The sequence below is a fragment of the Melanostigma gelatinosum genome (assembly GCF_949748355.1).
Source record: "Melanostigma gelatinosum genome assembly, chromosome: 7".
Lineage (NCBI taxonomy): Eukaryota > Metazoa > Chordata > Actinopteri > Perciformes > Zoarcidae > Melanostigma > Melanostigma gelatinosum.
Genome location: NC_136640.1, coordinates 2,869,273 through 2,894,272, shown reverse-complemented (window position 1 = coordinate 2,894,272; position 25,000 = coordinate 2,869,273). Strand labels below are relative to the sequence as shown.

General features: G+C 44.5%; 2 protein-coding genes across 3 annotated transcripts in view; both read right to left on the bottom strand.

Moving 5' to 3' along the window:
• Positions 1–13,493, bottom strand: part of LOC306779992 (unconventional myosin-Ic-like) — a 47,167-nt gene extending 33,674 nt beyond the window's left edge. Inside the window, exons 1-2 of one of the 2 annotated variants that reach the window (XM_079272136.1) lie at positions 13,361–13,493; positions 13,043–13,266 (exon numbers count right to left, since the gene is read on the bottom strand). In XM_079272136.1, coding sequence (XP_079128262.1) covers positions 13,043–13,132 — 90 coding nt within the window. In that variant the 5' untranslated portion in view covers positions 13,133–13,266; positions 13,361–13,493. Of the gene's footprint in view, positions 1–8,646; positions 8,887–13,042; positions 13,267–13,360 lie in introns of those variants that run through there. The other variant, XM_079272137.1, reaches the window with a different exon arrangement.
• Positions 13,494–19,284: 5,791 nt separating this feature from the next.
• Positions 19,285–25,000, bottom strand: part of ywhae1 (tyrosine 3-monooxygenase/tryptophan 5-monooxygenase activation protein, epsilon polypeptide 1) — a 10,374-nt gene continuing 4,658 nt past the window's right edge. The window contains exons 3-6 of the mRNA XM_079272112.1: positions 24,231–24,337; positions 23,524–23,730; positions 23,248–23,384; positions 19,285–20,462 (exon numbers count right to left, since the gene is read on the bottom strand). Coding sequence (XP_079128238.1) covers positions 20,410–20,462; positions 23,248–23,384; positions 23,524–23,730; positions 24,231–24,337 — 504 coding nt within the window. The 3' untranslated portion in view covers positions 19,285–20,409. The remainder of the gene's footprint in view (positions 20,463–23,247; positions 23,385–23,523; positions 23,731–24,230; positions 24,338–25,000) is intronic.

The following is a 25,000-nucleotide window of genomic DNA, read 5'->3' as shown; positions in this document are numbered from 1 at the left end:
CTTTTCCACCGTGGCAGCACTTCGGTCATGCAGGCGTTTCCGTAAAGAGTCGAGCGAGCTCCACAAAGGCGTAATCCTGCTCTGCGTCGAGTCTTCCAGAGGAATGGAGGCTGGTTTCCTGTCGGTCCTGCGGACTCTCCTGGCTGATTAGAACCTGTGATGTGAGGCTACGACACGTCTCCGAATGACCTCTATTTTTATTCAACTCTTTACAGCCGGTGTCGTCCACGTGGTTCAGGCACAAGTGTGACACTTGGCGGTGCGTTTGCTCAGATAAAAGGGAAGTACAGGAGTGGTTCAACACATTCAGTGCGTCAACAATCCAACGAACGGCGGCTGAATTAACTTCAGCCTCAAAGCTGAACGGAATTCTTCAAAATGTCCGCTGTGAAAAATATGTAGTTTTGGTGATAAACTAGAATAAATCCAGTAGTTTGAAGGAGATGTTTTCACATGAATATAGAATAGATATTAGAGATGAATTATGATGAAGTTATTAGTTCTTTACTCATTTGTTACGTGACCTGACATCCACATACAACCTCCTCTGCGTTTACATTTTAAAGTGTGTAATAATGCAGAACACAGGAAGTGACTGAAGCTCTTTCACAGGTGAAAAGAAACTCTCAGTCGACAGGTGCAGACTTGCTGAGAAGAAGCTCATAACACTGAGAACATTCTGCCTCTCAAACCCCCATTCACACCCTGTTTTTACCCACAATGCATCACATAGCCTGCTTCTCCTCTCTCCTCTGTTTACCTCTATGTCTTATTCCTTCCCCTCTCGTCTCCTCTGTCCTCGGTCTTATTTATACCCAGCAGGCCTTATATGGAGTCCTTCGGTTGAAACAATGCTCAGCCCGACACAGACCAGCACGATGGACTCTGGCTTCTCACACCAATGCTGAGAACTGGTCTGAACGTTCAACGGCCGATATTCGAGCTCATGATCAATACTTTCCTCTTGTTTCATCGCCAAAAGAAAACTTTTCGCAAAGAGGCTTATTTCCTGTTAATTAAGTCTTATTACAAGGACCTCAATATAAAGCTGTCCACAGTTTTACTGTCTCACGAGGATCGAAAGGTTATTTCAGACTGTTTGTCGGCTGCAACTTCTAACTAAACGTTGGGATGCCGCCCTTAATTAAGCAACTTAGCATCTTCCTCTTCCTCCTCTCTTCCGTCTTACGTCTCTTTTTGTCATTACCTCGTACAAAGAGTTGCAGCCAACAATGTTTGGATTGTACGAAGTCAACCAGGAAGTATTCCATCGAGGTTCGACCGGCTGTGAGAAACCAACGCGTATCCGGTCCTCGCTTGTTCTACGGCGTTACGCCGCAACATTTCCAAACAGTGAATTTCCTGTTTACTCCAAAGCACTTCCTCTTTGTGGATTAGAGATTAATAACAGCCGAGCAGCCGGACAAAACAAACAAAGCACATTTCATCCTCCCTCTTGACAATCTTCCCTTCTTGTTTTATACTATTTAAGTGAAAGAACGATACGGGAGACACAGGAGGACTGTTTGAGGACAAGATGGGAAAATGAGAAAGAAAAGACTGCGACATGTTGGAGAGTCAGCATCCACCGACGTTTAACTCTTGATAAATGGATGGAAATATGTCTGTGAACTGCTTGAACTCTGTGGAGGAATCTCTAGAGGAAAGTATAGTTTGCACACAAGAGGACAGCTCAGCAGCGCGGTCACAGTTCACTGCAACGTCTCTGGAGTCTCCTCAGAGATTCATTACCAGCGGGGCTGCTGAGACAGGAGGTACACACACAACCGATCCGAGGCCGCACACACCAGCTTGTTGCGTATCCGTTCAATACACTCATTTGCAAACACACACACACACACACACACACACACACACACACACACACACACACAGAGAGAGAGAGGGCGGCGCTGCTGTGGTATGTTAGAAAGTGAGCTTTGATTATTTGCGTAGTGAAGTATGCGGCTCACAGCTGTGTTGAGGATAAAAATACATTTATCAGGAAACAGCTGTGAAATATCCTGTCCTCTAGCAAACTCGTGACATAGTTCCCACCAAAGCGTTGCACCACGAAACTGAACAATAAAGGCCTTTAACATCAAATTCATCCTTTACTGTATCAACTCTAAAGATAGGAGAATTCAAAAACCAGAGGAAAGTGTATGCACTCACTGATTAGGATTCATCCTCTGGGGACCATGAATCTTTGCGGAATCCCTTTAAATAGTTGCCGAGATATTTTCACTGAAAATTTAAAATGTCAACCTGCTGACGACCCTAGATGTAAAGTCAGGGGATCACCAAATTCGGTCTGCCTCAACCTCTGGGGATCATGAATGTCAGAATAAAATTTGGTGAGAATCCATGAAATAGTGGTTGAGGGATTATAAAGTTGGTCCCCAGTTGTGGACCTACTGGACGACGTTGCCATTGCCGGGGTGTTTCCCTGCTTTACATTCAACCCATGCTGCACTACCGGTCTGCATACCTTCCCCCTCAGAAGGTAACGAGCAGGTAGAAGAATGGAAATCAATGGATGTTGCTCAGGTATCTGGATCAGCCACCAGACAGGGCCGGTATCGGTCAACGCCTGGTTTGAACCAGCTGTCTGAACCTCGGTCACACTGTTTGCATTCCTTCAGGCTTTGTAGGGACGCTTTTCCTCTCTGCTGGTATTTTCACACCACATTTACTTCTTCTTCTCTCCAAGTTATTTATACACCATTTCCCACAGTCTACCTCCTACTCCACCGTCTCCCACTCTTCATGTACCGGTACTCCTTCTTCTACTCAATCTCTCGATAGGTCCAAGGCCACGCCTGCTCTTACTGTACTGGCTTTATCAACGCTCCATGGAAAGCTTTCGTTAAAGGTTAACAAAACAGGTCCTGAGTGAGGGAGAGGAAACTTTCAGTCTTAACCAAGGACGTTCGCTGTGTTGTCGCCGTGCTCACGGCTATGGGAAACACACACACACACACACACACACACAGTATATTTCCACTTAACTCTCCTGTTGTCCTGCAGGAGGATTTGGTAATAAACATGATTCAACCTTTGTTCTCAGGCGTGTTGCTTAAGAGAAGACAGATGGTACAAAACTGTCTCCTGAATAAACTATGTGGACTGCGTCCCTTGTTAGCGACTGAGCTAACAAGCTGTCGGACTGACAGTTGGCAACCACCGGTTCTAAAAAGTGAAAACAATCATCGCCTCATGTTTATAACGTTTACTGAGGTAATAAATCAAGTGAGAGGTAGAGTCTCAATCTCATTTGAATGCCACAGTCAAGCAGTCAAGCTCGTTTTATGCCGTTTATCATCGTCAAACTTATTTCTTTCCCGTGTTTTCTCGAGTCAACAGATTCCTCCTCCTCACTTTGAACACATCTAACATGAACACGCTGCACAGAGTCGGCTAAGAAACAGTAACAAACTGGAGTTTATCTTAATTTAAAAGGGGTGGGGCTTAAGGAGAGGAATTTATTTGGTGATTATTTCCGTCTGTTGAATTCTGCTCGAGTACGAGTGGCTTTAAAATATCTCACATCAATCCAACGCAAACACACACACACACAAAACACACACACACAAAACACACACACACAAAACACATGCACCCTGGTTTCAACAAACACCGAGATTTGCCTTTGGTGTCACGTCACGTCACAAACAGGGTGGGGGTGTCCCAACACTCACAGTATAGTTGGGACGCAGTTAGAGACTCACAGGAGCCGGCGGAACGACGGTCACAATGCTGTTCAGGATCCAGAGGGCAGTGTGTCACGATTAATGACTCTTATTCCACCGCTAGCCTGGTTGAAAAGATTGTTTTCTTTAAATAATTGCCAAAAATACACCGTTTATCACAGCCAGAAGCTGTAAAAACGAACATTATTGGTGGATTTTCATCTATGAGATCATACTTGAAGACATCATGTGTGATAAATGCTTTCATCAGAACAAGCAACCAAATCACAGCTTCAAAATTGTGGTATTTCATTTTTTTTAAACGACTGTATTTTACATTTAATATTGTGTCACAAATAAACCGTTTGCTTGAACCAGATTTTGTAAAAAAAACATTAAATTCTGCGCTCCTCAACGCAACTGTGAAGCTATGATTGACTCGGCTGAGACCAACAGTCACGTGACAAAGAAATCTGTGAATCTTTGACTGAACTGCAGGCCGATGAACACAGAGCAGAGAGGCTGTAAATATGCAAGTAGATTCATATTTATAGCACGTAGAGCCTCCATTTTTGTTTTATAACATCTGTAACACCTGTGGACACTTGCAGAATTGTTGAATATATAGATTCCATTTCACTATCAAAGAAATTCAACTTGCGTTTTTTTGTTATCTATGATTCATGTCATTATAACTGTTATTCTGCACTAAAGACATGTTTGGGTTTTCTCTACTTCTTGTCATGATTGTTCCGTTTCCAGAGACGGCAAAGGACTTCATACAATGCAGTGAAAAACAAGGCCGCAGAGAGTTATGGAGTGCCAAAAAAGAACAATAATAAAACGCCACGAAACTGCATAACTGCTCACTAAAAGGTACATTTACTGGGGTCATAGGTGTATTTTGGAATACTGTACACAGTTTACACAGGTTTGTATCCCTCAGACCGGCTCCATGTGTGGCAGACAGAGCAGCAATACAATCACTCACATTAACAGGTACTCAAATAAACACCGCAGTCTATTATTGTTCGTGGATTATTGTTGTAACTAACGTGCTGTTAAGGGCTCAAGTAAATAGATTTCTGTTCAAATATCAGAAATGTAACAAAAGGAACATCCCCGGCCCATCACCCACTGCAGCACCCACTGCAGCACCCACTGAGCACCCACTGAGCACCCACTGCAGCACCCACTGCAGCACCCACTGCAGCATCCACACAGCACCCACTGAGCACCCACTGCAGCACCCACTGCAGCACCCACTGCAGCATCCACACAGCACCCACTGCAGCACCCACACAGCACCCACTGCAGCACCCACTGAGCACCCACTGCAGCACCCACTGCAGCACCCACTGAGCACCCACACAGCACCCACTGCAGCACCCACTGCAGCACCCACACAGCACCCACTGCAGCACCCACACAGCACCCACTGCAGCACCCACACAGCACCCACTGAGCACCCACTGCAGCACCCACTGCAGCACCCACTGAGCACCCACACAGCACCCACTGCAGCACCCACTGCAGCACCCACACAGCACCCACTGCAGCACCCACACAGCACCCACTGCAGCACCCACACAGCACCCACTGCAGCACCCACTGCAGCACCCACACAGCACCCACTGCAGCACCCACTGAGCACCCACTGCAGCACCCACACAGCACCCACTGCAGCACCCACTCCAGCACCCACACAGCACCCACACAGCACCCACTGCAGCACCCACTGCAGCACCCACACAGCACACACAGCACCCACTGCAGCACCCACGCAGCACAGGACATTGGATCACAAGTCCTCTGGTTCTATCTGGTTAATCTGAGTGACGGTGTGCAGGTGAGGGTGTGGAACAGGATTAGGAAGCGAGTCGGTCAGCACTGCGATAAGTAAACATGAATGAGCGTCCGTGAACATATCAGCGTTAGTGCACGACATCCAATATTTAGTGCTCTGGACTTATAGGAGAATAAATGCCAACATGCCGAAAAGGTTCCATCAAGTCCGTCAAAGATACTAGAACTGAAAGGAATCCACAACAATGATGCCAAAATGATGACAGACAGTAACTGTATCAACTGTTTCTGCAGCCGCTGTTATTCATTCGTACCGAGCCATTCGAGGACTTGCATTTATTTATTTTAACGTCAGTGAAGCCGGTGATTTTTGAGTCACTTCCCGAGTGGTTTTCTTTTCCCCACAGCAGTCGAGGCTGCAGGACTCAGTCACTCGTAACGTTTATTCCCAGCAGGGCGGGGCTCGGATAGCGTCGGGATGTGGGGCGAACAAAAAGAAAGAAACACCGCATGGAAAAGCTAAAGCAGCTGCCCACAGCAGAGCGCTAAAACTAACCAGGCACACACACACACACACACTCTCTCTGCCAGTCATCCACACACAGGTAACACGTCGTCTGAATCACTGCCAGACGCTTCATATCCTCAGTGTTTCCATTCCGCTGCTCACTAAGTGGTTCTGCATCATTTCCAACACGTCTCTGACAACCGAGACCGTTAACGGAGCACAAGGCCAGATCCTAAACGCACAGACGAACTGTGTGACTGACACACACACACACACACACACACACACACACACACACACACACACACACACACACACACACACACACACACACACACACACACACACACACACACACACACACACACACAATAGATGATGATGTATTTTAAATTCATCAATAACAGACATTCCCTCATGAACTCCATCAGCCATCATCCGAACAGCTCCACTGTGTTCATCGCTGAACCCGATCGTCCGTTTATCTCAGCCTCACAGGAAACACCGATCGGCCACCGATCAGCCACGTGGAGGTAAACATCCGATACGAGCGTGTTTGTTCCGTCACACCTCTGGAGAGGAACGGAGTGAGACACACACACGCCTAAAGGCAGAGCAACGTCTCGCAACACATCTCGAACAAACACCGAGCGTCTCTCTGGTTCCGTGATCAACTCGATCTCAACCTCCTGCAGCTCAGAGACAAAGTTATGAAACAGATCACTGATCGTACATTCAAGAAGAAATCATGGATAAAAACCGACCGTCACGCATGAACGTAAACACCCGACGCGTCCTCGTGTGGTGAGATCTGGTAGTTTTATTTTATTTTTATACCAACAGTGTTAATTCTCCGTTTCCTGCCCAGAAACTACCGATGTAAATGTCCCCACTCAAATGAAGGAATGAGCGAGTGAGTGAGGAAGTAAACCTCTTCGAGTCGCCTCGTGAAACAGCGTGTAACTACGTGCACTGTGGTCCATGTGAAGCATGAGCGTGCTGCTGCAGGAGAAGCTTATCGTGGCGTCCTCGGCTCCAGTCTGCTGCGATATCTCTCGGATTATCAGAGCGGCGCGGCCGAAGCCCGGTCCGTCTCTCGCGCTCGGCTTCGCGCTGTCGCCACCGCGTCGAGCTTAATGCAGACGCGTGCTCCTTGAGATGTGGAAAGATGAGGAATGTGCCATGAAGGAATGTACCAACTACCATAACAATGGGGCGAAGTCGGAGCCACGCAACCAACGTTCTGCTCGATCTGTGGAACACGAGGAGCTCCTCGAATCAACTGACAAATGGAGGCAAAGCCCGTGTTTCATACAATGAAAGAACAACGTTGAGACGATACGCTCATCACTTATGATGGAAACTATGCAGCTAAAATAAATCTCACCAGAGAGTTGGAGCCGCTTTGTAAAAATGTGTGCTAATGCTGCAACACTGGCCGTCAGCTTACGTCACACAGCTGGTGCATGCTGGGAGGTCCTGTCCTCCAGGGGCCCTGGAGGCAACCGGTCAGCTGCTCTAGAACCAGGAAGACCTGGTCCAGTCTGTGGACCTCCTCATGTCCAGCACTAGTTTCTATTGTGCTCCTCACTCATTGTGAGGAGGAAGATCAGCAGCTTATCAAGCCAAGAGAAACGAAAGCGCTTCTCCAATGACAGCATCTGCTTATTATATCTGATTGTTATGCCATGTTTTCCCATCATTAAATAAGATTTGTCGTCCGGCGAGTACCATATACATGTTCATGTTTATTGAGCATGAACAGGTTGCATTGTGGGCCAGGTGCTTCCCTTGTGTTTCCAATGTAAACACACTTTAACAGGTGAGCACAGAAGATGCATCAGATGTGTTGAGTTTTGAATCACTGTAAATAAACACGCATGCGGAACATCCCGCAGAGCTTCAGCTCTGCAGACTCTCGCGCTGAGTGAGCGGATCTGTGTCTGTCTGGCGTCACTAATAAGACCAGAAAACCCGGAGGACTTCAGGTTGTCGGCTGAACGCCAAACAAATCGGTTCGTGGCTAAAAAAGAAAAAAGTTCTCTCCACACTGCCCCTCACGCGAAGAGAGAGAAACACTCCACCAGACTGCATTCGGAAAAACGCCGGAAAAGTGCGCGTACTTTGCTTTCACGACAACTCACGTTCAGAACGCATCACCACAAATACACACATTGCATTCAACGCAGAGAAGTTCTCAACTTCTGCACTCAGATCAGTCGGATCACAACAAACCTCGAACGCACCTCAGTTCAACATCTCAGCGGCGTTAAGGAGGAAATAAGGAGCGAGTTAGCGGAAGGCAGGTCGGGCGTAAAGCTTCACACTTATGGCTAAATATTGTCAAATTAATACAAAACCGGCACGTTGAACACAAGCCGGACTGAACAGCGCGCCTCGCGGACTCGTCTCGTGCTCTTCGCGTTTGTCTCACCGCGTAGATGAGTCGCGTGCAGGCTGTGCGCCGTTAAACGGACGCTTATTTGAATGCAGTTCGGCGTGGCTCGGTGGTTTGTTCCTCCATACGGTACACGCATCAGCCCACTCACTCGTGCACGCTGCCGAGTCCACAAATGACTCTGCGGAAAACTTTCCCCTCCAAAAAAAAAAAGAAATGTCCCCACTTTAGTTGAAACGTACCTTTAAAAAAAAACACGCCGAGGGTCCGAAGCACAACGTGCTGGTTTCTCTTCCTCTTCTTCCTCTTCTTCCTCTCCTGCGGTCCGGTACGTTAGTGGACGTGTGTGTTTTTTTTGGGGGGGGGGGTTCTCAGATACCTCCGCCGTCGAATGTCAGTCAGTGACTGACGTCTGTCGAGGAGGTAACGCACAGTAACGCGTACTGCGCACGTGCCAGAGTTCTCCTCCTGACGCTCCCACCACTCCCAGTCCAACCAGCACTCCCACACACGTGGGCTCAGCTCTGTGCACTTTGTCCCAGTCTGCAGCTCCTTCACCACAGCGCTGCACGTCTGTTCATATTAATGAAACCAGTAAACGCCAGATTGGTGATGTGAAACTGGGAGGAGTGGTTTCCTTCCAGAAACCAGGAAGTTCACCGAAAAGAAAACCAGCTCGTGCATGAGTGACACAGTTTTAGTCCATAAGCCATGTCGTCATTGTTTTCTCTGCAAACACTTCTTCTTATCTGCAATGTATTTGTCCAGTGACGAGTAAGCGCTCACATCCTGCACATACTTTAATTAGTCCTACTTGCATATACTTTAATAATTGTACATTAATCAGCCTGACTAAAAGCACATTTCGTCATTTGTGATAATGTGGAATAACATACACTTTTAATGAAAGGGAGGGAATAATAAACCGGATGTAATATAATCACATCAGAGCCAAACTGTGTTGGAAAATGTAGATATTTCACTTTTTATACCAATCCACAAAACTGACAAACCTGCTGACTGAGCATGAACGAGTCAAATCCAGAGGAAACAAATCGGCACTTTATTGATAACAACACACTTTTAACTTGAAGTGCGTGCTGCCGTTGAACGTGAGGGCAGGCAGCGTGTGCACGAGCGTAAGACGCCATTAAAATAAGGAGAGTGTGAGTGGAGTCTGGCGCTGCCGCTGTGTTTTCATTGATCTGTTACATGCGGGGTGTTTTCAGTGTAATGCTGCTTATCACACCACAGACAGACAGGCATGGCTGCTTTGAGCTGCTCTCGTGACTGGTGATGTCAGACGTAAGGAGTTATCGTACCCTCTACCGACACCGAGGCTGTCACTGCACCAGAGCTCCCGCCTCCCTCCATCACCACTGTAGTGTATCAGGGGAGGATCATTACACACAACTCTTACATTTTCTATTTAAAATATATATATATATATATATATATATATATATATATATATATATATATATATATATATATATATATATACACGTCAGTAATAGAGTTACCAAACAAACAAACAGTTTCACTTTCACCAGTATTTCCCTCCCTATATTCACAATGACAGAAATTCAGAGAGTTTATGTTCTGAAGTATTTTTATTATAGCAGAGCTCAACTATAGCGACATGTTCAGACTTAGCCGGCTGAATTCTCCTGATTCTCTATTTTCTTTTTATTTCGATTTTTCTTTGTTTGTTTATTCAGTTTACAGTCATTTCTTTTTCAATTGCATTTCATAACATGGGGATCGACTGAATCATGTGTTATTTTTATTTCTTCATATATATATACATATATATATATATATATATATATATATATATATATATATATATATATATATATACATATATATATATATACATACATATATATATATATATATATGTATGTATATATATATATATATATATATTTATATATATATATATATACATATATATATATATATATATATATATATATAAATATATATATATATATATATATAAATATATATATACATATATATATATATAAATATATATATATATATATATATATACATATATATATATATATATATATATATATACATATAATGTTTTATTTTTAAAATGTATACATTTTTATTTATTTATTTTTCTTTTTATTTAAAGGTAAAAAAGTCCTCGTTTAGAAATAATTAGTCTAAGGATATCCAAATTGGCCTCGAAAATACTCACCATGTCATTTTATTTTAGAATGCAAACGTTTTGATCTTAACGTTCTTGCAAGGAACTTTGATTTCCTGTTGATTCTGTCGCCCCCTGTGGACTAAAGTGGGAGTGTCTTACAAAACCTCATGTTACTGCAGCAGGGTCTGACAGTCTGCTCCTCTCAGTCCTGGTTCTGGTTCTCCCGTGCCTCCCTTCCCTCCAGCGGGTCCAGCAATACGTCCTGGGTCTCCAGCAGAGAGGAGAAGCTCTGCTCCTGGAGGAGGAGATGCTGCTGCTGCCGGGAGGGAACTGAGCTCTCCTCCCTCCGGACTGCAGGTGAAGCCGGATCTTGGTCTGTCCGTGGTGGACCGGTCTCTGCTGGAGGATCTGGGTCTGTCCACGGTGGACCGGTCTCTGCTGGAGTCTGAGCTGAAGGAGGTTCTGGTGAACCTGCATGAGTTCATCTGGTTTCACCAGAATCCGACCCGGTGGCTCCGATGACGAGCATCAAGAACAACTCTATAGAAACAGACCATCTTCTCTCTGATGGTCTCTGTACTGATGGAGGTCTGATAGAGGATCAGGACTACACTGAGACTGGTTCAGGACCAGGTCAAGGTTCTCACAGTAGATGAAACATGCAGCAGTTCAGCGTTAGATCAATAAAGAGAGAAGAACTCCGTCTATCACTGCAGAGTTATGCAACATGTGAAGGTGACCTCAACCAGCCGGTCAGCTGGACTGTAATGTGGCTGCACTGCCAGAGGGGGGGTGATAACCACACACACACGCACACACACACACACGCACGCACGCACACACACATACACACACACACACACGCACACACGCACACACACACACATACACACACACACACACACACACACACGCACACACGCACACACACACACACAGAGGTTGTTTCCTGTTGACGAGGCAGCGTCAGACAGACAGACTGGACCGAAAACTAAAGAATCGCCGCCAAAACTTCTCCACTCAACACTGAATCTTTTCATTTGTTCTCGAGACGATGAACTCCACAATAAGTATCTTTATTGAACTCAGCAGAACGTCTCCTGTCTTTACATTTATATTTAAATTTCCATTGTTGTATAAATCAAGGAGGAAATCCAACAAAGCGTATTGTCTATTTATGATCCGTCATTTTCCATCTGATCAACATCAGATCCCCCCCCCCCCCCACACACACACACACACACACACACTTTTCACACACAGTGACGCCGGTGATTTGACCTTGGAGGAATGTGGGAAGGGGAAAAAAGGAAGCCGTGTTCTGGAACGTCTCTGTTGTTTCTTCCCCCCCCCCCCCCTAATGGTCACTGACCAGCCCCCAGCATGCTGAATGAACCAGCACATTCCTCCCACTGTACATGCTCATCCCGTCTCAGCCCACGCTTCACTGTACCAAACGGTACCTCGTACCACGGGAGGACTGACGGAAGCCCACTCCTTCATTCCTGAGATATAGGTATAGATATGTCTCCATGTCTCCATGTAGACATGTCTACATGGAGACATGTCTCCATGTCTACATGGAGACATGTCTACATGGAGGCACGGGAGAACCAGAACCAGGACTGAGAGGAGCAGACTGTCAGACCCTGCTGCAGTAACATGAGAGGTGTTCTAAAGAGACTCTGGAGCTCAGAGACACGACCACTTTAGTCCACAGGGACCAACAGAATCAACACACTACGATAGTTTCTTGTAGTCACTTAAAATTTCCGACATTTCCCAGAATCCCTTTGAACAAACACCAGCGGTCACTCAATGCTATCAGGTACAAGTTACGGGCATCACAAGCAAAGAGAGGCTGAACCTCTCAGTGGAGTTGAGGAGAGTTAACACAGTCGGCGGCAGTTGATTCTGAGCGGTTGAGGCTTCAATTGGTGCAGAAATCTGTCTGTGCTTCTTCTACACTGTGAACATGAATATTGACCCAAAAATGTCATCCTTAAAATCCTGCAGGACACTGAACCTAGTTTTTAAATATCTTGCTGCGATATCAAGGATTTCTGAAGAAAACTGTTGTTCTTGTTAATGTCACTTAGTACCGATGTCTGTGACAAACGAGTGTTTGCATGAATCCCCACCCTGTTCATGTCAACAGAACTCAGTGTTGATGTGTTTGCGTAATGCTCAGAGCCAAATGGGATTCAAGCGTATTTGCAAAAGCACATCTGTTCTGATTTATCGACGCAATTTGCACGACAGCCAATAAACTATGAAGCAACTTTACGGCTCTTCAGTGTTTCTCAACCTCATCGCCTCGTGGCAGATGAACCCTATCAGCTGAGTCAGCAACAAATCTTTCACTGAGCGGCCATGTGAATGCAGAATGAAGTGGAAGATGAAGTGGAAGACCGCATATATGTGTGTGTGTGCGTGTGTGTGTGTGTGTGTGTGTGTGAACTGACCTTGCAGCTGTGGCAGTAGTTTTCTCCGTTCTTCCCCGGAGAAAGGATGATTTCCCCCGTTGGGATCAGCTGGATCCTTAATTCCATCATCGTTCTCCTTTTGTTCCCCCCTCCTTGTCCCTTTTTTATGAAAGTGATTCCGACTTGTTTGGTGCCGTCTGTTTCTCGTCACCGGAAAAATATCCGTCGGCAAATTCTTATTTCAGGGCCGAAAGAGAACGTGCCTGGAGGAAGATGCATGGAATACAGCAGATCATACGTATCCCTCTTTCATGCACGTGAAGAGAAATAAGGTGTCCATCGGGTGGAAGCTCTTACCTTCACAAATGGAGAAACTTTACCTCCTGACACGCAGAAAGCAGTGACCCGGCTCAGAGGCTTTGACTTGGGGTGTTACCTGTTGCAGAGCGGAGTCACAGTGAGTCACAGCGAGCAGCCAGAGGATGTTACCTCTCTGGCTGAGGGATCACGAGGGAGGACATGGAGCTCAGCCCATTCTCAGATGGATGTCACATGCAGAGGATATGTGTCTTTTGTCTTCTGTGTGTGTGCGTGTGTGTGTGTGTGTGTGTGTGTGTGTGTGTGTGTGTGTGTGTGTGCTCTGGTAAACATATCTGTGTCTTGTTCTTCGTGACTTGATTTTATTTTTATCACAATCTATTTCAACCATTTATCATTCATTTTATCTTGTTGCTTCCACATACCTGATATTTGATAATTGATGGCACATGTGTCCACGTTTTTTTAAACATAGCACAAACACACACACACACACACTCACACTCTCACACACACACACACACACACACACTTGGGCTGGTCTGAACAGGGTTTCCTCCCAGACCCTAGCATCCTGCCTCAGACATTCCCAGTACCCGCCCAGTAGATTGAGAGTGTGTGAGTGTGTGTGAGTGAGTTTGTGTGTGTGTGTGTGTGTGTGTGTGTGACGGAACCCACCGGCGCTTCCCTGAGGATAAACAAGCAAGAGCCACGCGTTTGCACACACTTTCTAAAAAACAAAAAAGGGACTTGCGCTCTCGTGCACATCCTGTCCCCAAGGACTCGACGAGACCAGGGCCTCATTGACACTGAACACACACTCTCACACACACACACACACACACACACACACACACACACACACACACACACACACACACACACACACACACACACACACACACACACACACACACACACACACACACACACACACACACACACACACACAGGGATTCAAACACACATCATATTGATAGAGGGGTGTGTGGGGGGTCTAAACAGCTCCACTCTGGTAGATAAACACATCATGTGGATGACCTCCCTCCTCTGCAGTCTTGTTTGCTCGCTGTCAGCGCTGACGGACACGTACAGTAACTTATGGGCATTATAATCAAGTGTTTTGGGGGGGGCTGTAAATTTGTGGCCTGACGTCGCAGTAAAGGAGCTCGACATAAAGTCAGCCAGACGATCAACAGGACAGGAAAGCATCAACAACTGGCTTCTCTTTGCAAAAGAAAATTGTTCTCAAATGCACTTCTATCTTTTAGTGTTTGCGTGGAGTACAGTATTTGTGTGTGTGTGTGGGGGGGGGGGGGGGGGGGGGGGGGAGGGGGGCATCACAGGCTGCTGCTGAGAGGGGGGGTGGGGGGGAAGTGACAGTGACACACATCCTTTGACCCCAGCTGGAGGTATTCCTGACAGCCTGGCATCAACAGGAAACCTGTGGCCTTGACACACACACACACACACACACACACACACACACACACACACACACACACACACACACACACACACACACACACACACACACACACACACACACACACACACACACACACACACACACACACACACACACACACACACACACACACACACACACACACACTTCTTGGCTCTGCCCAGGTTTTATTCTAAAATAAGAACACATAGTTTGGAAGTGACTGACTTCCAAGATAAACTCTCTATTGTTACTTCGTGTGAAATGAAAGGACACACGGATCACAAACAAAAACTGCATTTGTATTTAATAATCAGAGATGAATATCAGCCACCTGATGCCAAAATACACAATGTTACTGATGAGGAGTGTGAGTGCTCATCAAGTGATGCTTCCTCTGCAGAACGATGTAAAAACACTTGTTTTCCTCAACGTCACATCTGTTTTTATATGAAGACTGAGATTACACTTCCTTTTTTGCTGCCTGTGAGAAATATCTGAGTCTTCTGTTTGCGTTGTGTGTTCCCTGTGTGTGTGTGTGTGTGTGTGTGTCCTTTGCTTCAACACGCTGAAGATGAGTCACGATGAGACTACAGAGTCAGCCACTGCCAGAGACTCTGGGAACAACCTGCCAGTGCCACACACACACACACACACACACACACACACACACACACACACACACACACACACACACACACACACACACACACACACACACACACACACACACACACACACACACACACACACACACACACACACACACACACACACACACACACACACACACACGTTTTCAAGGTCGTCTACAGAATGATCCGAGTCACACGACCAACAGCTGTAAGAACATCAACAATCTAATCCCCAGAATGATAGAGTGAAGCCTCTTCCAGTGGACCTCTATGGGGCCTCATGTATTACTATAATAATTATGTCAATAATTTGAAAAATAATATAAACCTTATATATATATTTATATAGCTCACAAAGTGCTGTGATAGACAAAGCTAAATAAGGTAAAAATTAAACACGAACAAAACAATCACTACAATAATAACAAGAAGAAGCCAGTACATTCATTCAACCCAAACACAATCAATCCTGTCTGCCAGAGAGAGAGATGCATTGTGGGAGAACAACCGTGTGCTCGTCATGCACAGATGCTCTGAAACACATTTAAATGTTTCGTGGATTTGAGGGGGGGGGGGTTCACAGGTTCATCCTGCTGTGTATTTCTGTGGTGCAGAGTCCTGCAACCAGATCCCTCACAGAGGAGGCTCAGGGCCCAGACCAGATCAGACCAGGGCTGAGTAAACCTCACCCCCCCCCCCCGACCGGCTATTTATAGCTGCTGTCTCTGCAGCAGAGGAGGAAGTCCATAATATATTTCATTGACGTTTGTTCCCTGCGAGCAGTGATCTCGCTCTGCACCGCTGCAGATTCCAGTTTCCTCAGGAAGCTCGAGGCCGCCGATGAGGCTGCAGATGTAGAGGACCAGAGGACCACACCTTCTCTGGAGAACAGGGTCGTCAGATATATGATGAACGGAATGTTATTTTAGGCTGCATATGTAATGTCAGATTAGCTGGGACTTGCTGCCCTCTTGAGGTTTCACGTTACAACCACTCAACTATCTCCCACAGTGTCGTCACGAGGCGTCCGTTTGTGTGACGTCTTCTTAGTTTTACATTCTGCAGCAAAAACCTGACTGAGCAAAAATCGTACTGGTGTAAAAATGCACCAGTAGATGTAGAGGAAGCTGTGAAGAACCAACACAAAATAAAAGTTCCTGGTAGCAGCTTTAATAAAACTATTTCTAAGATTGTGGCCCTAAAATGTAATTATTCTGGACAAAAGTAAAGTTGTTTTTCTTTAAATTACCACCAAATATATCCCATATATATATATATATAAATATATATATATTCATTATATATATTGCCAAGAGCACCAGAAATATATGTAAAGATGTTCTATTGTCTTGGGGTTTTAAAAAGGTTTGAGAGACGGACTTTGGATGACACTTTGCTGCCACTTTCTGCATGATATAAATGACTATAATCACATTTTACTTTCATGAAAATACAATGAATGGGTGTCAGGGGATCTAGGAGGAATCACCAAAGTCATTAGGGAACATCCTCTGGGAACCATGAACGTCTTTGCCAAATTAGCCAGAAATCCATGCAATAGTCATTGAGACATTCCACTCAAAAACAAAGTCAACTTCACGGTGGTGACAGTAAAAGTCAGCAGATCACCAAAATCATTAGGGTACATCATCTGGGAACCATGAATGTCTGTACCAAATAAGCTAGAAGTATGCAATAGTCATTGAAACATTCCACTCAAAATTACAAATGTCAACTTTGTGGTAGTGCTAGAGGAAAAGGCAGGGCATCACCAAAATCAGTAGGGTACATCCTCTGGGAACCATGAACCCCTTTGCCAAATTTGCCAGAAATCCAAGCATTACAAATTCAAATATTCCACTAAAGATAAAAACTTCATTGTGGCGCTAGAGGAAAAGTTATTATGATCCATCCTCTGGGAATCACAAACGTCTATTCCAAATGTTGTGCCAATTGTGTCCTTTAGATGATGAGATACTTTCCTGGGAGGCTGATAGTGGCATTAGATCACCAGAGTCATTCGGATAAATCCTCTGGGAACCATAAACGTCTTTGTCCTGTAGATGTTGAAATATCTCACTGGCTGAGTGCTGGAGGCGCTCGAGGAAAAGTCAGAGGATTGCAAAACTCTGGGGACCGTAAATGTCTCTACAGATGGAGAAATGAAAAGCACTCATCCTCTTGGGACTATGAATGTGTGTCATAATTTTTCAGCTGGAAATCCATGCAAGTCATTGAGACATTCTACTAAAAAAAAAGAAATGCCAACTTCATGGTGGCACTAGAGGAAAAGTTAGGGGGGGGGGGGGGGATCAGTCATTAGGATACATCCTCTGGGGACCATAAATGTCTGGACCAAATTAGCTGGAAATCCAGTCATTGAGACACTCAAAATATAAAAAAGCCAACTTCATGGTGTGGTCCAGGGCAGGGTACTGCAAAAGTCTGGGGACCTTGATCATCTTCACAAATGGAGAAATAGAAAGCACTCATCCTCTGGGGAAGATGAATGTGGGTCGTAAAATGTGTCAAGACAATCTGCCACTTAGATTTGAACAGATTTTGACATTTCCTGTAAAAAAAACTTTGTCCTGATAGTTTAAAATAAGGTCACCGGGGCACAAAAGCAATACGTTTCATCCTCTGGGGAGCAGGAATGTTAAATCTAACTGAAATTTACGTGTTTTTCTTGTCATGAACCTACGTTTCGGTCAAGGAGAAAGTCTAACCTGACAGTGGCGCTACAGAAGAAGAAGGGGGGGGGGGGGGGGATTCTGATCATATGTCTTGATCGGTGTCGCCCTCAGCAGCACCTCATACGGCAGGAAGGAAGTCATTTTTAACCGGCTGGCTGTTGCCCGCGGCCCACTTTCCATCAGACTCCTCCACTTTCACCTGAGGCTAAATTTAGGCTATAGGCACTGAGCCGGGCTGTTATTAATGGTGATGTAACTGTAGCACAGGTTGCAACTGCTACAGAGGTTACAAGCAACTGAAACCAGGGAGGCAAAGGTTGAATGAGTGCAAAAGAAACTAAAATTGTCACGATAACGGCACGAATTAGTCACTAAATCTATGATTAAAACAAAGTACAGTGACAACATCTTTGTCTGAGCCACAGAAACATTTGTGTTTGCAGTCGCTGCAGAACCACCGGCATTAAGATTGCATTCGTCTCTCAAACACTAAAAGTAGGACGTATAAATTTATACTTACGCTCGCTGTCGCCAACTTGGGATTCCAGTAGCAACATCCGCTCCGCGTGGCAACACTGTGCCGCGGTTCAACTAGTTTTGGAAAGCCATTTGACACAGATTATTTTTCAGTTATGAAGAAACTAACGTATAAAACTTATAACAAGGTTGTAGCGCAAATGTTAGTCTGCAGTAGCGATCACTGAAACCAGGGCGAATATCATTCCCCAGGGGTTAGACCCAGGACGTATTGCTGGACCCGCTGGAGGGAAGGGAGGCACGGAAGAACCAGAACCAGGACTGAGAGGGGCCGACTGTCAGACCCTGCTGCAGTAACATGAGAGGTTTTGTAAGACACTCCCACTTTAGTCCACAGGGGGCGACAAAATCAACACCAAGTTCCTCGTAGTAGTTTTAACAACACTATCTCAGAGTTTGGCCCTAAAACCTTATTTATATTTAAACGTGCAGTTGTTTACCAAATTACCACCATCTGACATCAAAGATATCCCGGTACGAGGTAGTATACCAGTACTGGTTTGGTTTTCTGGTTCTGTGCAAAATATAATACTTCTCTAAAGGTACACTACCACTTCAGTCCACATGGGGCGTAAAAATCAACACAAAATTAAAGTTCCTTGTAGCAGCTTTCATCAAACAATATAATAAACACAACGACTCAGATCGTAACGTTTAATTTAGATTGTTTAATGTTAATTCCATGCTGTGTTTCAGTAAGAACAATACAGATTCCCTGTCTGTGGCTCCAGTCAGATATCCAGTAGTACAAATCAGCTCCAAGTTACACATAATGAAGCAAAAAGAAACAAGAGGAGAAAGAAAGAAACCCTTTGAACTCAGAGGAGCTTTAGAAAAGTAGGGGAGAAGCAGCAGAAAGAAGGAAAATGTGTTAACTCATGCAAGCACTGACACTCCTGTCAATTTTAGGGTTCTCCGTTCGCGGAGGCGGGGCCAAAACCGAGACTCGTCTTCTTATTCACTTAATTCAAACCACCAATTTATGGATAAGTCAACCTTCATAGATTCAGCATGTGTTTACAGTTACAGTATTTCAGCACAACGTACAGTCCAAGGACGACTACAGAAACATGACAACAGAACCACTATGGTGTAAAGGTTAAGCACTTCTTTGCTCCACCTGGATATCGAGAACTTTGCCAACTTCCTCTGAAAAACCTACGTTAACAAAAAAGGGCACTTGTAGTTTTCCAAATTGCCCCCCCCCAAAACACAAAAAAACCAAAAATGATTCGCATGATATTTCACTAGAACAGATAAAACAGCTCCCATAACTAATAGTCAACATTATCAGTAATAAAAGTTAATTTCTGTAATTACATTAAGAAAAGATTCTCAATACACCCAGCAACTGATAAACATATGGAGAAAAAGCAACGAAAAAAACACAATAATGAAAACAAAGGATTTCAGAACCGCTTGTACCAGGACAACAAAACAACACGAAAACAACCCGGGACTCTCTCTTGTTTATCTTTGACTGTCTAACATTGTATTTCCTGTCTCAATTAAGTGCTATTTACTTGAATGATGTAAGGGCTAATATATAAAAATAAAAAAGAAGAGGAAAACAAAACGTGTTGGCTCCTTGTGGCCCTGCTGGGTCTCACGGAGCTGCAGAGGTGGAAGAAAGGAATAAGGAAAGGAGGGAGCGGAGGAAGAGGAGGATGGGGAGGAAGGGTGGAGGGGAGGAGGAGTGTGAGGAGTCGAGGAAGGGTGGAGGTGGAGGGGGGTCTCAAGTTGTTGGCTGTTGTTGGTGGTGTCGTCGTCGTCTCACTGGGCCTCGTCCTCAACGTCCTGCAGCGTCTCTTTGTTTTGTTCTTCACCTGGTCAAGAAGAAGAAAAACCACAAGAGTCTTATTCACCAACACGGTTTCCGTTCTTAAAGGGCCAGTGCGCAGCATTTTGGGGGACGAATGATCCTGTCTTTGTTAGCTTAGCATCGGGCTACATGTCATCGATTTTGTATTTTCTGACCCGTCTTTTGCCGTAAGAGGATCTTATTTACGGATACCGGTGAAAACAAGTATTCAAAAGCCTTTTACTGGAGTAAGAGTAGCGATACGATAGTATAAAAATACTCCTTTACAAGTTAAACTATTATATGTATACAGAGAGATGATCCGATGGTGTAAGTATTACTGAAGCACTAATGTGTACTTAGTACACTTCATATACCGTTTTATTTACATTCCATAATCTCACAAAGACATTTCTCTCTTCAACGGAGTGTGAAAAACTTTATTTCCTGTGTTTATCTGGAGAATGTGTCACTGACAAGAACAAAAGTAAATATCTTTCAGCACTTCCTGTTCTCATTTCAAAATAAAAGGAATTCTAGCTATTTTTCTGTGGACAGGTTGACGTCATTTAAGGCTTTTATTCTGAAATACTTGCAGGACAGATTTGTGTGAAAATGCAGCGACTAGCACGGCTTCATAAATACTTCACCTTTTAAATGTGTGGATTATTACTAATATTATTATGAATGAGCGCACACACTTCTTTTTAAAGTAAATATAAATGGCATTTATAAATAAATAGCAAAGTTAAGGGCTGGTTGTGGTGGCAGCAGACTTTAGTGAGGAGGCCACAACGGGCCCTCACTACAGTCGGTCCAGACTCAGTCGTCTACCGTTAAAAGGTCAAAGTAGAACTTTACAGAAGTCACTCATTTACAAGCTTCACCAGCAGGAGAAACACTGTTTAAAGGATAAACGACAGCAGATATGTCAACGTATGAAAGAAGTTTCCAACTATTCGGTAGAGCTCTAGATCAACGTCAGCGCTCTACAGATATTCAACGCCACACAAACATCCTCTGAAATATGTTGATAAACCCTCACAACAAGTCGTCCCTACCGTCCCAACCTCAGGCTTCGTGTGTTTAAATGATCGTTAACATCTAAACCGCCGTGTTTCTCACACTCTGAGGTAACAGAAGTCAAACAGCTGATCTCCAGAAACACTGTTTCTGGAGAACAACAACTGGATGTGCCAGAATTTTCTTCAATTAAACAAAGATAAAACAGAAGTAATTGTTTTTGGTACCAAGGACAAACAATTGAAAATCACCGCTCAGCTTCAGTCACTGATGTTAAAACCCACAAACCAAGCCAGAAATCTAGGTGTAGTTATGGATTCAGACCTCAACCTGAACAGCCATATCAAGACAATTACAAAATCAGCCTACTGTCACCTGAAGAATATATCAAGGATTAGAGGACTTATGTCTCAACAGGATTTGGAGAAACTTGTCCACGCATTTATCTTCAGCAGACTGGACTACTGTAACGGTGTGTTTACAGGTCTCTGTAAAAAGTCCGTCAGAAAGCTGCAGCTGATTCAGAACGCTGCAGCTCGAGTCCTCACTAAGACCAGGAGGGTGGACCACATCACTCCAGTTCTGAGGTCTTTGCACTGGCTTCCTGTCCAACAAAGAATTGACTTTAAAATCCTGCTGTTGGTTTACAAAGCACTGAATGGTTTAGGGCCAAAATACATCTCTGATCTGCTGCTACCTTATGAACCATCCCGACCCCTCAGGTCGTCTGGGACCGGTCTACTTTCTGTTCCCAGAGTCAGAACTAAACATGGAGAAGCAGCGTTCAGTTTTTCTGCTCCACATATCTGGAACAAAGTCCCAGAAAGCTGCAGGTCTGCTGAGACCCTCAGCTCATTTAAATCAAGATTGAAGACCTTTCTGTTTGCTGCTGCCTTTAATTGAACCACATTCAATTCATATATTAATCAATTTCCTGCATTTCTGCATTTTACTACTGAACTTTATTTCTTACACTGTTTCTTTAATTGTTTTAAAATCTCCTTTTCTTTTGCCTTGTGTTTTGATGCTTTTAATGGTTTTATGTTGTTGTTGAAATGTGCTATACAAATAAACTTGCCTTGCCTTGGAAGATCAACGATCACAGCCGGTAACCAACAAGTTAATACAGAATCCTACCCAACAACAGGCGAGTCATTTAATTATTAAACCACTCCCAGGATCCGGGTCCTGGAGACTTAAGCTGACGTCAAGTGTGGCTTTTTAAATCCTGGCTTAACTTTGGAGTGGCTGACCTTCAACAGCCAGACTCTCTTTGAAGTGCTCTTATGAACGTCAGCAGGAGAAGCAGGACACCGCGGTACCTCTCGGGCTTATAATCAGAGTAATGGTAACTGGTACCGGATGTCTTTATTTAATACATATTCATAACTTCCATTGAGGTTTGTGAATGAATTCTGATGTCGTCACACACAAAACAAACACTCTGAATATAAAATGATTCATCCGATGAATGAACCGTCTTTAATGAATAGAAGGCATCAGTGCGTCCTCCCTTCAGAGCAGATGAACCACGAAAACTAACTTCAGGCTTTGTTGTTCTTTGATAATCACTAATAAATTAAACTATTTGTATTTGGGGACAAGTAAAAACTGACGCCAACAAATATGGATTAAAGCTACTTTGATAGATAAAAACATTTCGTGAATTTTTAAAATGATGAAGCCAAATATTTATCTGCAACTCTGCAGAAATACACAAGGTTCAAACAGGATGAATTCACACCTGAATATGGAGAACAGAAACAGGAGAGTATTCCGACTCTTACCTTCTCCCTGCATGTCTGAAGTCCATAGTGTCAGGTTATCGCGTAACAACTGCATGATGAGTGTGGAGTCCTTGTAGCTGTCTTCATTCAGTGTGTCCAGTTCTGCGATGGCGTCGTCAAACGCAGCCTTTGCCAACCTGAGAAAACACAAATTCACATTTAATCAATGGTTATACTGAAAGCAGCATCTTTCAATGAAGGTGGAGATATAAACATGTATGTTGATCCGATTTGGAAGCTGCTATGTAAATGAAAGCGTGTTGCAGAAACAGTTACCTGCAGGCGCGGTCGGGGGAGTTTAAGATCTCGTAGTAGAAGACGGAGAAGTTGAGGGCGAGGCCGAGGCGGATGGGGTGCGTGGGCGGGAGATCCAGCATGGCGAGGTCGGTGGCCGTCTTGTACGCCACCAGGCTGTTCTCCGCTGCCTCCTTTCTGTGGTTGCCGGTGGCAAACTCTGCCAGGTACCTGTGGTAGTCTCCCTTCCTGGAATTAGGAGAGGAAAATTATTTTTATGCAACCTCCGGTTCTGCCGAGTGAAGCTGATGAGGAAGTGTCTTAAAGCGGCATTCTCTCTAGTGTCCACCAGGGGGCGACTCCTCTGGTTGCATAGAAGTCTATGAGAAAATGACTCTACTTCTGTCTTGATTTATTACCTCAGTAAACATGAGTTTATGGTCTCAATCTCTAGTTTCAAGTCTTCTTCAATACAATATGGTATGCTTTAGGGCGGGGCTACACAGTGATTGACAGGTCACTACCAGAGAGTCTGTAGTTTGTTTCACTGTAAGATATTTCTAAAAAGTGGCCCATTTGTGAACCTCCTCGATATTTCCATAGTTTACTTTAGATACTTTGTCTAATTCCCTGATCTTTGCTGTCTGGACTTTACCTCTCAATACTCCATAATTAACCATATGACTACATACTCATCATGTGCTTATTTACTCCTCTACTGTGTTACATTCAGACCACAGAGCTCTTACATTTTGTTGTAGAAGACCTTCGACTCTCCCATGACAGCAGAGGGTAGTAGGTGTCTGTCCAGTGCACACAGAATATCACCACAGATAGTCTTCAGCTCCTTCTCCACCTACAAACAAAAACAAACACAATGAAGACAACAAGTACACCAGCAAAACATGATAATTTTGATCACGAAGGTCCAACAGAAGACACGAAGGAACCACAGAAGACACGAAGGTCCAACAGAAGGCACGAAGGAACCACAGAAGACACGAAGGTCCAACAGAAGACATGAAGGAACCACAGAAGATACGAAGGAACCACAGAAGATACGAAGGAGGAACCACAGAAGACATGAAGGAGGAACCACAGAAGACATGAAGGAGGAACCACAGAAGACACGAAGGAACCACAGAAGACATGAAGGAGGAACCACAGAAGACATGAAGGAACCACAGAAGATACGAAGGAGGAACCACAGAAGACACGAAGGAACCACAGAAGATACGAAGGAGGAACCACAGAAGACATGAAGGAGGAACCACAGAAGACACGAAGGAACCACAGAAGACATGAAGGAGGAACCACAGAAGACATGAAGGAACCACAGCAGGATTAGCTGACTCGGACTCCCATCAGGTCATTGGACTGCAGCCTCTCCCTTCTCTCTCCCACATTAACAGCCAGCTCATATTTCTCCTTCATAAAAGCCAGACAGAGCGGAGGACTTTGCCAAACTATGACTCAGATGCAGTGTGTCCAGTAGCTGCTTATGGTGTGTAATATTTAA